General features: G+C 36.3%; 1 protein-coding gene across 2 annotated transcripts in view; it reads right to left on the bottom strand.

Annotated features, from left to right (window-relative positions):
* The window catches only part of MAP3K5 (mitogen-activated protein kinase kinase kinase 5), a 277,002-nt gene that overhangs the window by 80,217 nt on the left and 181,599 nt on the right, over positions 1–15,186 (bottom strand). For both annotated transcript variants that reach the window (XM_007520044.2, XM_060190392.1), the window contains 3 exons: positions 14,518–14,567; positions 11,695–11,790; positions 8,672–8,750 (listed from right to left, as the gene is read on the bottom strand). In XM_007520044.2, the coding sequence (XP_007520106.1) occupies positions 8,672–8,750; positions 11,695–11,790; positions 14,518–14,567 (225 nt within the window). The remainder of the gene's footprint in view (positions 1–8,671; positions 8,751–11,694; positions 11,791–14,517; positions 14,568–15,186) is intronic.

The raw sequence follows: 15,186 nt of genomic DNA, 5'->3' as shown, positions 1-15,186 counted from the left end.
TAAAATGTCCTTCAACAAATGAGTGGTTAAAAAAAAGTTATGGGACATATACTCAATGGAATATTACTTAGCAATAAAAAATATGATTTTACATCCTTTGGGATAAAATGGATGAAACTTGAGAATATTATGCTTAGTGATATAAGCAAGGAGGTAAAGGAAAACTATAGGAGGTCTCACTCATGTGTGGAATTTAGAGAACTGAACACATGTACATAAAATAAACAACCAGACACAACACAACCCATATTTAAAATGGGAAAACTATTGTGGTTACCTAGGGGGGAGGGCACAGACTTTCGGTAGCAGGGAAGATGTGAAACTCTAGTTTTATCACTATTTAGTCCTATCAATAGCAATATGACATGTGGGAGGGGTGGAGAGATATAATATCTCAAAGTTCCCCAACTGCCTAGACTATAGCCCTAAGCACAAATACTAGCTCTTGCTAATACTTATCTTAGATTTTCAAAATGATCATACTCTAATAAAGGGATTGTTTATGGATCTCTAAAAATGTATCAGAAAATAAACCTCTGCAAACATCTAAATCAATTACAGTTTTAGGCCAGTAGGTCAAGACCTTTTGATCTTCTAAGTGTTTAAAATACAAGGAGGTTTGGATATCACTAGAAGCATTCAGATCATAGTGAAGTATAATAACACAGATACTTAGCCACCCAACTAACCTGGCTATAATAATTAATTATTGATATTTTAACATTATATAAGACTGTAAGAAACCCCTTGTATCCTCTTTAAGACCTGCATTTCTCCTAGTCCTGGTACCTCTAGGATATGCCCATACTTCTTGAATTTACTTTTCTATGATTCCTTACTGCCATACCAACCCTGTCAACTTTAACCAAATAGCTACTGGTGCTGCCACCCTGCATTATGCTGCTATTGAAATCCTACTATGTACTGTAACCTGAGATAGCAGCCTGAGAAATCAACCTCAAAACTCTTCAAATCTGGTGCTTCACTAGGACACTATTCTTTCAGACAACATTCTCATCCAACCTCAGGTCATGCCACCTTCCAGATACCAGGCTACAGATGCTACCATGACTCTACCCCAACTTCTTTGGGCAGATGATCTCACCAATGTGTCCTGGACCCTCAAATCTCCAGTGCTCTGGTCCACTATGGAAAGACAGAAACAGGCTGGGGGTATGGATCGACCTATCAACACCCATGCTCAGCAGAGAATCAGCTACCGAAGCCAGAATTTCTACCTTCTGCTCCCCATAAACAACCTTGATCCATACTCCCAAAGGGAGAGAGGTGACAGGATGAAGATTAGTGGGCTCTGAACTCCAGCTCCATCAGCACCCAGAGAGAGAGAAGGAAAAGGAGAGGGACATATGTAGGTAGCTTTGATGTCATGAGTGGTTTAGCGGGAAAGAGAGGATTGAATCAGGAAAAGAAGGGGTAACTTTGTATAAATGTGGACAGATAGTTGTAGAGAAGATGGTCGACCCATGTCTACAACTTTAGGGGAACTGTGGTAGATTGCAGTGGGGAGAGTGAAGATTCAGAACTCTGGTGGTGGGAAAGGTATGGATTCAAACCCCTGTTGACATGTGATTCTGTAATTTAAAAAAATATATATATATATAAAAGAGCGAAAAAAATAACAAATCAGTACTTACATAACACTATAATATATTTTCTCAGAGAGTGAGTGTGATACTTGTGGATGTTCATATTTAAGTCTGTGCTAAAGCTAATAGAGAATATTGGAAAAAAAAAACCCATGTTCTATTAGATGATTCCAAATTGATTCTAAATCTAAACTATTTTCTTTTTTTTTCATTATTGTTGTAGCCATTGTTACATAGGACAGAGAGAAATGGAGAGAAGAGGGGAAGACAGAAAGGGAGAGAGAAAGATAGGCACCCGCAGACCTGCTTCACTACCTGTGAAGGGACTCCCCTGCAGGTGGGGAGCCGGGGGCTTGAACTGGGATCCTTAAGCTGATCCTTGCGCCTCACGCCACGTGCACTTAACCCACTGCACTGCCACCTGACTCACTAAATTACAACTTACTATTTGTTTTGGCTTGTGAAGCAAATTATCAGAAAAGGGAGGGATTTCATCATTCTATAGATGTTTAAAGGAAAAGGTTTAATCTTCCTTGTCTACATTCCATTTCCACACAGGAGGTCAACTTTTCTTTAAACATACCAGAAAATGTATGAACAGGTTCACTGGACTAGCTGCTATAAGTAGCTTAGGCTTACGCCAAGTGTTTGCCCATTTCAAAAAAAAAAAAAGAGAGAGAGAGAGATAGCTGCATATAAAAGCAGGATGGAGGAGGAAAAGAAGATGAAAGGGAATGAGGGAAAGGAAGGGAGAGAATATAGGTATGTGTGTAGAAAATGAGTAAAGAGGAAGACAATATATTTCACACTGAGCAATACAGAACCACAGTAACTCATCATTATTGTATTTTTTCAAGAAAATGTAAAAAATGAAATGAGTTCATTATGATATTCAAGTTGATTATGATAGTCATACTTTCGTTGACTTATTATTGATTAAACAATCTTCAAGCCAGTTTTCCAGCATCTATTCTTGTCCATTCCAGCTCCTAGACACCTTCTCTAGTTTGACATGTTATTTTTTTATTACTGATTTAATGATGGTTTACAAATTGTAATAATACAAGGGTATAGTCCCACATTTCATACACCACCAAGGATCTGTGTGTCCCCTCATAATCTCCATAGTTCTCAGTCTTAAGAGATTGGATATTCTTATTTATTTCAAGTTGATGTATTTTCACGATCTATTTTTCACAAATGAGCGAAACCATTCAGTAGTTGCCTTTTAAATTCTTGTTTACTTCACTATGTTATTTAAAGGGTTATAGTCTTGTCACTCTTCAGCTTCAAACCATTAACCTTCTGACTGAACTCTGTGCTTGGACACTTAGCAGCATGTGAGATTGTGTGACTAGCAAGGAAACAGTCATGGCCCTGTAGAGACTACTGATCACAATGCTAAGAGCTAGAGCAGAAGAGTGAATGGATATGCTAACAAAAGCAGGGGAAAGTAAAAAGGGGACAGAGAAATGGTTCAAATTTTAAAAATTACATCCACTTGGATCTCAAAAAATTCAGATGCAATTGCCAAGTGGGGCAGAGCAAGGTAAAAATATAGAGGTGAGGATCTATATGCCAAGTCCAGAGGCAAGAACAGCTTCGCCACTTAGAAAACAGAAGGGAAGGGAGTCGGGCAGTAGTGCAGCGGGTTAAGCGCACGTGGTTCAACACGTGGTTCAAGCCCCCGGCTCCCCAGGGGAGGGGAGTCACTTCACAGGCAGTGAAGCAGGGGAGTCACTTCACAGGCAGTGAAGCAGGTCTGCAGGTGTCTATCTTTCTCTCCCCCTCTTTGTATTCCCCTTCTCTTTCCATTTCTCTCTGTCCTATCAAACAACAATGACAGCAAAAACAACAGCAATAATAACAACAACAATAAAACAACAAGGGCAACAAAAAAGGGAAAAGAAAGAAAGAAAGAAACAAAGAAAGAAAGAGAGAAAATAGAAGGGAATTCTGTACTGTTTAACTGCAAGAAAGAAAGGATAAGTTACAGTCTGAGAGTTATGAGTTCTCTATGGTAGGAAACCCTACAAGAAAAGCATTAAAGGTTTTTTAACTAGAGGAGCCACAAGATTAAATCTGTGTGAATGATCTCTCTGATGATAACAGAGACAGTATATCAGCTGTAGGAGAAACATGAGCCCATCTCAGAAATGATAACAAACTGAGACACTGACACCCCTAACAACTGAGAGAATAAAACAAAGGGATGAGAGGAAAGACTGACAATGAGGTTAGCAGAGGTCTCTCTTGAGTATCTGACTTGAGTTACTGGGTTGATATGATTAGAAGAGCATGGAGAAATAAGTCTCTGAGAGCAAAAGTAGCTAACAATGTTACAGTCACTGTGGTTAATTGTAATCAATTATTCAATGGTTTTAATTTTTTTTTTTTGTGGTGCACTAGTGAGTGAATCTAGGGTCTATGCATGTGTGATGCCATAAAGTGGCTTACAGAGTCAAGTTGTATTTTTTCTTTAATTTGAGAGAGAAAAAGATAGAAAGTGGGAGAGACACTCACAAAGAGGAGAGACATCACCACAACACTCTACCACTCTTGGAGCATCCCTGGTAACAGCCAAACAGCCATGGTACTCCAAGTAGTGTCATGAACCAGAGCTAGATGCCCAGCAAGGCATGTGCTATATATGGTAAGCTATCTCCCAGCCTAATATAAATGAACTAATGCATGAAATTATGTCAGATATGGGTTCATAACCATTCCATATCATATAGTTTTGAGTCAAAATACATGACCTTGAGTTAAAAGAAGTTTCTCTATCTGTTTAGAAAAGTTCTTTAAAAGTGGTATTGAGCTATACTTGAAATAATTTGTAACAGTCTGTACTGTTCTTAAAAATTATGGGAAAAAATTGAACTAGGATAGAACATTTAAGATCTTTCTATTTAGTTGCCATTCAAGGAATGAAATCACCCAGCAAGAGTATGAGTTTTATTAAAACTACAAAGCTGGCAAAGTTAGAGGCAGAAATCAAAGCTCTTGGCCCCAGGATGGGATCTCACTAGAGCCAATCTTGATCTCTTGGAAGGAGGAGGGGTCTAACCATGATTCAAAGGAGGTTTAATCATTTCCTTCCTTTCCACAGTTGTGTTTCTTCAAAGAACCTTAGCATCAGAGAGGGAGAAGAAGAAAAAGAAAGACCAAGATTAGGAGTTGGGTGGTGGCTCACCTGGTAGAGCACACATGTTGCCATTTTGCAAAACCATGTATTTCTTTTTTTTTTTTTTCTTCTTAAACTTCTTTATTGGGGGATTAGTGGTTTACAGTTGACAGTAAAATACAATAGTTTGGACATGGATAACATTTCCCAGCTATCCACATAACAATACAACCCCCACTAGATCCTCCTCTGCCATCATGTTCCAGGACCTAACCCTCCTCCCTCCCCAGAGTCTTTTACTTTGGTGCAATACAACCAACAGGTTTTTTTTGTTTGTTTGTTTGGTTGGTTTTTTGATCTCCATTCTGAGTCCCACCCTTTCTTGGAAAGTTTCTACTTATTTAAATCTTTATTTATTGGATAGAGATGGTCAGAAATTAAGAGGAAGGGGGAGATAAAGAGACAGAGAAAGAGAGACAAAGAGACACCTGCAGCCATGCTTCACCACTCACAAAATTTCCCCCCAAAACGTGGGAACTGGGGGCTTGAACCCAGGTCCTTGCACATTGTAACATGTGCACTCAACCAGGTGTGCCACCACCTGGCCCCCAAAACTTTATATTTTTCCATCTCATTTTTATTTTCTTGATCAATAACTCAAAGGTTACTCTCTCAGGTATCAAATGTTTTAGACTTAGTTCCAAAAGCCAGCAAACCAAGGGTGTCTGTAATTGACTGCAAAACTATGTATTTCAGTTCCTATATTCAACATACAGGTGGGACGATTTGGTAGTTGCTTTTTATCTCCTTAATTACTTCATTAATCATAATCACCTCCAGTTCAAGATCCTGGATCATACTGACAGCTCTTTGAAAAGTGATTGCCAAGGCCTGAGAAGTGGCTCTGGGTTCTATTCCTAGGACTATATATGAACAAGAAGCATAATCTAGTCCTTCTCTCCCTCTCTCTCTCTCTGTCTCTCATACACAGTCTCTTTAAAAACATTCCTCTGTTTACTTTTTCTATATTATAGGATACTGAGGCTCAGAAGAATCAGTTGGTGAGATTCATCACAAATTTTAAGGTAACTAAAACTATGTCATGTTATGCATATGTTAAAGTTGTTTCTGAGAGCCGTGTCTCTCTAAACAAGTTAATTTTAATATTGACTTTCTCTATGGACTCCCTAGCATGGTTACACAATGCATATTTTCGACATGATGAATTAAATTTTTTCAAGAAGGGTATATAAGACTTTAAAAAAATCTGGGGAGGTAGCTTAGTTAGTGGAGTTTAGAACTTGTATGGAGAAGCTTTGTTTTTGATCTTGGGCAACTCACAGTCACATCGATGCTCTGGTCTTTCTGTCATGCACATAAAGCAAACTAATACATCTTAAAAAATTAAGCATGCTAATGCTAACAATTTATAATACTGCAGAAAACTTTGTAGATTTTTCAGTCAATCTACTTCATAACTCATACTTAGTAATTCATATTACTAATGGAGCATTTTCAATGTCTTTTTTAAATGTGTAGGTGGTAGCTTTTTTTAAGTGGTAGTTTAATATCAAGTTATACTAAAATTTAAATTACAAAAATACAGAGATAAGAAAACAAAACTGGGGAGTTGGGAGATAGTGCAGCGGGTTAGACGCAGGTGGCGCAAAGCGCAAGGACTGGTGGAAGGATCCTGGTTCGTTCGAGCACCCGGCTCCCCACCTGCAGGGGGGTCGCTTCACAGGTGGTGAAGCAGGTCTGCAGGTATCTGCCTTTCTCTCCTCCTCTGTCTTCCCCTCCTCTCTCCATTTCTCTCTGTCCTATCCAACAACAATGACAACAATATAACTACAAAAATAAAACAGCAAGGGCAACAAAAAGGAATAAATAAAATAAATATTAAAAAAAAGAAAACAAAACTGTAAATTATACTACTCCTACAGACAGCAAGTTAACACACAGGAAAAACATTTTTTCCCCAAATTAGTCTTTATATTTTATAACTTTAATGAAATAACATTTGGCTTATCTAGGAATATCAAAGCTATTGATATGAAACTGTTATATAATCACAGGTCTTAAATATAGAGAGTGTTAAAAAAACTGGATATATTTCATTTTCTTCAGCTGTTTGCAATTTAATGTTTTTATAGAAATTCTAGTAATGAGTTGACATCATCAAACTAAAGTAATAAATACTTAAACCTCTCAGGTTACTGTTATTAGTGCAATAGTTCTTTACTTTCATTTTAACATTAAACAATTTTCAGTATTGCTTAAAATTCTGTCCTAAGTCAGGCACTGGAAATGGTTTAGCAAACAAAGTGGTCCATCTCATGCCCATGAAAGTCATTCTTCAGCTACTGAAGATGCTCAAGTGCTGTTTCAGCACTGTAAAACACTTGATATTGGTCTTGGCAGTGGTAGAAGGCTCTTCTTCACATAGTACACATGACAGAAAACAGACACAATCTAAAAGTAGATATTTGCTGTGTGCTGTGTCCACCAGGTGAAAGGACTGAGGATAAAGGAAACAGAATTTCAGGTAGTTATCATTGCTATCAGTCTCTTCTCTGTTCTTTTGTGGTTTCTATTTCCCTGTGTAGCATTCAAATGAGGACTGCAAACTGTTCTATCATTCAGAATTTCCATCGAATTCCATATATCTCAGAGGAGAACCAAGAATTTGTATGGGCACTGTGGCCCATGCACTGAAAGAAATCAACACCCTCAAAGATCTAATAGTTACAGTCTATCAATGAAATACTACAAGTTGACACTCCAAAATAATAGTTCCCTAATGTTTGCTCTTTGTTCTCCCTTTTTAATGAAAGTAATTGTTGAAATTAACTTTAACATTAGGGTAAAGCTTTAACATTCTAGCTGAGCTGCCCCCCCCCACTACCTGCCCTTACCTCATCTTCACTCACATACCATATTTACTCAGAAGCACCTTTCTCCCAGGAAGATTTCATTTATATGAGAGAGAAAGCCCCCCCCATTAATTTTGTAAATCTTGGAGAGAGAAAAACTGGAGAAACACTCAGGACCTCATACTTGAGTGTTCAATCAATGGTGCCATTTTCTGGGCTGAGCCCTCCCAGTACAGTTTTTTTTAAAAATAAGAATATATATATATATATATATATATATATATATATATATATATATATATAATAATTGACTCAGAAACAGTAGGAATTATACTTAATGCCTATAATTGTTAATGTCCTAAAAATTGTGGTTCCCTTTTTTTAACTTTTTTCTTTATTGTGGGGATTAATGGTTTACCATCAACAGTAAAATACAGTGGTTTGTACATGTGTAATGTTTCTCAGTTTTCCACATAACAGTTCAACTCCCTCTAAGCCCTACTCTGCCATCATATTCCAGGACCTGAGCCCAACCTCCCACCATACCAGTGTCTTTTACTTTGCTGCAATACACCAATCCCAGTCCATGTTCTGCTTTGTGTTATCTTATTTTTCAACTTCTTTTAAAATTATTATTATTATTATTATTATTCAATAAGCTTGAGAGGTAAGAGGGATAAAGACAGCCAGAAATTGAGAGGGTAAGAGGAGATAAAGTGAGAGAGACAGAGAAACCTCTGTAGCGCTGCTTCACCACTCTCAAAGCTTTCCCCCTGCAAGTGGGGACCAGAGGCTCAAACCTGGGTCCTTGTGCATTGTAACATGTGTGCTAAACCAGGTGTTCCACCACCACCTTGCCCCTCTCCCAGTAAAATTAAAAAAAAAAAAATCAGTCACAAAAGTACAGTGAGTCACTCTTCCTCTCACCTGAATGTGAAACACTGCTGAAGTCATGAAATTTTGAAAACCATTTACACCACTAACAATAAAAACTATCATAAATAAAAAGAAAACAAAAATCATCTACAGCTAAATGTTTAAATAAACACAGACTCCTAAGTCATTACCTCCATGGAGTCACCTTCACATTCTTCTTCTGTGCTTCTCCCCTTCTCTTCAGTAATGGTATTCACCATTTCAAAAAACCTACAGGAAAGTTAGTATGTGATCACTCATAAGATATATATTAAATGTAAGCAAGTCTGGTTTAAAGCGGTATCAGAGCAAAAACTGCTAACAATGAGAGTCTTTAAAATTATGTGATAAATAAACTATCAATATTGGTGCAGAATGAATGAGTGTCCAAAGCTTTATCACTGTGCCACCTCCCGGACCATTACCGGTGCAAAATGTATGATCTAACGAAAAGCAAGCTAGAAGGATTTTTTCCCCCAGAAATTTCCAATGAAATGCCTCACTTCAATAATAATAGCATAATATAGAACTAGGAAAACAAGCCTAGACAATGTCGTAGAATGTGGTTAGACTATGAGACCAAAACTGCTAGTATTTGTGTGATTTGGGACAATTTCTTACACCTTTCTGAGTTGAACTTTTTAAAAATTATTACTGATATAAATGGGAGGCATATACTTATTTATCACATAGGCTATTATGAAGATGACTTGAAGTAATATATGTAACATGTTTAGCACAGTATGTTAATTATATGCTAAATACCATTTCACTATTATTATTATTTGAAATGGGACATAACTAAAATACCTATATTCTGGAATAATATCTCTAAATTCTGAGATTTGATACATTATTGTCAACTACTAATTTTGATCTGTTATTAAGTCTTTTGGAATACTTTATGTCATAACAAGGAGTCCCAAAAAGTCTGAAATATTGATGTGAACTACGAAGTTCTTGTTTATACATTTGTGAAAGAATTTCCCTATATTTGGTGACAAAAGAAAGTACTTTTCAGGAAGTCTTGCAATTCTTTTTCTGGGAACCATTTCAGGGTCAAGAGAAATTTTAATAAGGAACAGATTTTCCCCTTGCAATACTGCCTCTAGTCCATTGAGAGGGAATGCTAACAGCTCACAGACTTTAAGTGAAGGAAGGCATTGTGGATAGGATTTTCTTAGACGAACTACTTGAGCATTGCCAGCTCAAGAAAATAATAGGTTACAACGTAATTTTAAAAAGTTTACCCACTACAAATCAGAATTTTCCCACTATTTCTACACTGTTTCCATCCATCCACTCAACCCCATCCACCCATCCATCCATCCATCCATCCATCCATCCATCCATCCATCCACCCATTCATCCATCCATGCATGCAACCAAAAAAGTAAGATAAAAATAGGCCCGGCCTTTGAAAATGTAATAATAAACAAAGCAGAGAGCATTTTGGAATTTGGAATCTAATCTATGGAATTTGATATGTATCTATGGAATATGGTATGTATTTCCTCACCCTTTCTTTCTACACATTTTCTGGAGATTTAATGACAGAAAAAAATACCTACAGATGATCAGAATAAAATTCTCTAATGAAAATTAAATATGGTAGCAAGTTATAGGGAAAAAGAGTTTTAACCTAGTAAAATAAAAACCCAAACAAACTCTGATTTTAATGATAGATCTTTGAGATCTAAATACTTTCATAAGTTACACAAACATTTTCTAAAATGAACATCTCTAAGGTGAAAATAGTATGGTGGAATGGGAGCACAGTATAATTTTTAGAAACCCAGATATGAAGTTACATGTTCAAACCCCACATTTAATGCTTATCGCCTATATATGACTACAGGCTAATTAAACTCTCCAGGATTCTACTTTTTAGTAAAAAAAAATATTAATATTGCCTATGTAGTTAGGGTTTATTTGAATATTTAAATAGATATTGGGTCCAGGAATAAGCACTTGCTAAATCTTAGTTATAATTATCATTATATCATTAGTCTTGAGAATGTAAATACAAGTAGAAAAATATACCATGTGTGTTCTAGAAATTTTCTTTTTCTTCCAAATATTTTTATTATACATTTTGTAACAAAAGAGAGATCTAGCTAAAAACTGCAGATAAAACAACCATTTTTCATACCAAAATAAAGAGGACTGTACATTATAGTTAGCATATCAATCATTTAGACGGGTTCAGTAGTGATAAATTGAATAGAAAGAACCCTTAACGAAACTTTAAGTCCAAAGAGGTTTTTACCTGCACAGTGGATTCTAAACTGTCTCTCAATTCTCTGGGTCCCAAAATCAGTCACTATATTGTCAGGGAACATGAACTACTTAACTATTAAACAAGAACAACATACTCAGGGTCACATAATGGAGTCCATGAATATTTTAGATTATAGTATATTGGTGTAATTACTTCAGGCTGTACCCCTAACAAAAAAATTCAATATAAATATTTTGGGGGTAAAGCCCAGGTATTTTGTAAAGCTCACCTGTTGTTTCAGATATGAGCCACTGTTGTAGGTATTAACTGTAAGATTATTAAAAAGATAAAAATGAAAAATTTCGGGAGTCGGGCTGTAGAGCAGAGGGTTAAGCGCAGGTGGCGCAAAGCACAAGGACCGGCATGAGGATCCTGGTTCGAGCCCCGGCTCCCCACCTGCAGGGGAGTCGCTTCACAGGCGTTGAAGCAGGTCTGCAGGTGTCTATCTTTCTCTCCCCCTCTCTGTCTTCCCCTCCTCTCTCCATTTCTCTCTGTCCTATCCAACAACGACAACAATAATAACTACAACAATAAAACAACAAGGGCAACAAAGGGAATAAATAAATAAAATAAAATAAAATTAAAAAAAAGAAAAATTTCATACTCATAAGTGATATTTTAAAAATGGAACTAAATATCACATAATTAACTGGTAAGTTTCAGTTGATCTATGGAAAAATAAATGATGACTAAGAAAAAGCTTAATTTATTAAAGCGAGCCCCTTAAACTCTTTGTTGAACATACCACATAATTATGAAATATCAGCCTAAATGAAATATTTATATAACCACAGGCATAAATTCTTTGTAAAAACTACATGCTCACTCCTTAATTAAAAATAACAATCAGGTAAGAACAGACTTTTTCACACATACGCGATGACTAATACGTACTTTTTACAATGAAGTTCTGTACAAAAATAGATTTGGAAATCATCAGAATTGTGAAGCACATAAAGAAAACAGCATCGTTCTTCAAATTTAGAAATACTGAAACAAACAGAAAAGAATTATTCAGGGAAAGTATCAATATTTCTATAGCTCTGTAGTGAACGATATTATGGAATCGATGTTTTTAAGAGCTATTATACACTGCACAATAAAAAAATGATATCCCTGCAACTCAATACCAGACTTATTTAATATTCTGGAAAGTGTATGCCTATTCACACTTTCATACAGGGTTGCTCTGAAACACTGTAAGCACACCTAAATAACCTGTCCTTCCTACTTAGCCTAGAAAAGACGTCTGCCTCCTAACACACTAAATTGTGTGCTAGTAAGAAAAGCTTAAAGGCCCACTAGCTGCTAGACCTTGGATTTCTATTCTTAACACATTTCTACCACTGTTTATCTCATACTAGATTGTCATTACTTAAATGCCCTCTCCTTTACTAATTTATGAACTCTTTGAGAGTTCACATCTTAATTATTTTTGTATTCTTAGCAAGACTCAACAATTTATACATAACTGATGCTCATGACCATTTGCTTATTAACAGAACAAGGCCTGATGCAAGGAAAACTGCTGACATAATGGAATTTTCTTTTACAGTTTGTTATATTTCTGTAGAGGAAGAATCAAGAAAATTAAGCTGTCTTTGAAATCCACAGTGGGTCTCAAGTTTCTCAACATGTAAACCAGCAGCAGCTACTTATTAGCAATATATGGATGTGTTATAACTCACACCAAAGATGGCATATTTAATTAAGAAAATCTAATTCATTGGAAAATAGATAAGATAAAGTGAAATTTATATTTACCATACTTTCCTAAATGCATTGCTTAAATGAAGCAATAAATAATCAGTGTCTTCTTAATGACTAGTTTTAAAATTAAATATTAAGTGAGTAAAGCTCTATTTGAGAAGGAATGGATTGGGAAGATATATAGTGAGTCAGTTTCACAATCTTGATTGTTTCTGTTCAGTTCACTGATGAGATAACAGGTGGCTTTACTAGGTAAACTTCAATTATCAGTGACTCAAGTAGTTCTGCCAGTTCATGCTCCAACAAAACCAATTACTACTATGCCAAAAGCAACAGGGTCATGCACAACTGCCTGAAGAAATATGATCTTTCTTATTTTAGTATGTGACAATAATGAGTAAACAAAACAAATTTTGCTTGAAATGTATGAGTTTCTACAGAACAAGTATTTAAACACTTAAACAGAGGGAGGCCAGGAGGTGGTGCAACTGGTTCAGTGCACATAGTACTAAGTGCAAAGACCCATGCAAGAATCAGGGCTTGAGCCCCACTCCTCACCTACAGGGGAGACTCTTCACAAGTGGTGAAGCAGGCTTGCAGGTGTCTTTCCCTCTCCCTTTGCTTCTCCCCCTACTCCCTTAATTTCTCTCTGTTCTACCCAATAAAATGTGGAAAAAATGGCCACCTGGAGCAGCAGTGGATTCATAGTGCCAGCACCTAGCCCCAGAGATAACCCTGAAGGCAAAACAACAACAAAACAATAAAGGATCTAAATCCGGGGGCAGGAAGTGGTGCACCTGGTTGAGTACACATGTTAGAATGCACAAGGACCCAGGCTCGAGCCCCTGGTCCCCACTGGCAGGGGGGAAGCTTTGCAAGTGGTAAAGCAGGGATGCAGGTGTCTCTCTTTCTCTCTCCCTCTCCTCTAACTCCCCCTACCCTCTCGGTTTCTGATGTTTCTATCCAATAAATAAAGATATTAATAATAAAAAAGGATCTAAATCCTAAGAAATGACATTTCCTGAGTTACTGGCTTTATAGCAGTGTCAGAATTAAGATGAGTTAAAGTGAGTCATTGTAATCTTACAAACAGCACCTAGCCCCAGCAATAATCCTGGAGGCAAAACAACAACAACAACAAAAACCAACGACAAAAAATATTTAAATCCTAAGAAATGGCATTTCCTGAGTCATTGGCTTTATAGCAGTGTAAGATGAGTTGAAGTGAGTCATTGTAATCTTACACTTTATCAATGATGACCTTAGGAATTAAAAAAAATATATTGGTACCCTATAACTTTATCAAATAAGTATTAGCACAGGATACAACTCAGTAGAGAGCATGTATGTTTTGCATTTATGTAATAGGAGATTAGTTCTGTATATGCCAGTAGGCCAGGAAAAAAAAAAGCTATTATATAAACCAATAGCTCACCATGCTAAAGAAAAGCCCCACAACTCATCTTTATTTACACCAGGTCACTAGATTCTGGTCCACAGTTAAGTTCTAGGTGACCTTATTTTAAGTCGGCAACAAACAGAATCAGTTCAACTAACAGTAAAAATTTTGTTGTAAACATTTTCCCAATAGACAATGAGACTCAAGAAGGTTGAACATTTTCCTCAGTAGAAGAATTCTTCACACTCATTGCATTTTAAAGTAATAGTTAAAAATTCCCTCTAAGAGGCAGACTGGGAGTATGGACCGACGAGTCAACACCCATGTTCAGCGGGGAAGCAATTACAGAAGCCAGACCTTCTACCTTCTGCAACCCACAATGACCCTGGGTCCATGCTCCCAGAGGGATAGAGAATGGGAAAGCTATCATGGGAGGGGGTGGGATATGGAGATTGGGTGGTGAGAATTGTGTGGAGTTGTACCCCTCCTACCCTATGGTTTGTTAATTAATCCTTTCTTAAATAAAAAAAAAATTCCCTCTAAGACATTCACATTCGGGGGGGGGGGAGGAGCTTTGTAAGTAAATAAAATGTACCAAGGAAACTTACCTTACTCCCCTGATAGAAGAAGCACTAAAATTCCACTCATGGATACCTTTCTAGAACATTATGGAAGAACAACAAATGAGTCATCCCAATGAAAATAACATAAAAAATAATTTTGTTTTATTATTTTAAAATAATGTACAAAGTAATTTTTCCTAGGCATTTTAATTATTCATGAACAGATTTTCTGGATAGAAATGGCAATTCATTTTTAAACCACAAGGGTTAATACTGATGTGACCTAACCATTTCTGTACTACAATGAAACAACTTTATAGAGAGCCTAGGAGAATTAATCTGATTAAATTATAAGACTATATTTCTAAAAGATTAATCTAATAACATTTATGCATTAATTTAAGTAAAAATATTGCTTTTCTGGGAAAGAAGCTACTGTAAGACTTTACAGATAATTACTATTGGTTCAATTTTGTAACAAAAATGATGGTTCTATTTCTTCAGAAAATACTATAGCAAGTATGTTTACATGTACACAAATGCAGCAATGTGTCATTAGCTAATTTAGTCAAACTTCAACATACTCATAATATCTGAACAGAAAACAATTATCATAAGATAAACAACAGGAGATTTTGTAGGACTAAGTTGAAAAAAATGTAGAAATTTGCTTTGAGTTTATTACTAAAGCTAAGTTAAAATTAATATTAAATT

Source organism: Erinaceus europaeus, chromosome 4, assembly GCF_950295315.1.
Source record: "Erinaceus europaeus chromosome 4, mEriEur2.1, whole genome shotgun sequence".
Classification (NCBI taxonomy): domain Eukaryota; kingdom Metazoa; phylum Chordata; class Mammalia; order Eulipotyphla; family Erinaceidae; genus Erinaceus; species Erinaceus europaeus.
Note: the sequence above shows the minus strand (reverse complement) of the source record. Positions and strands in the feature narration are given on the sequence as shown.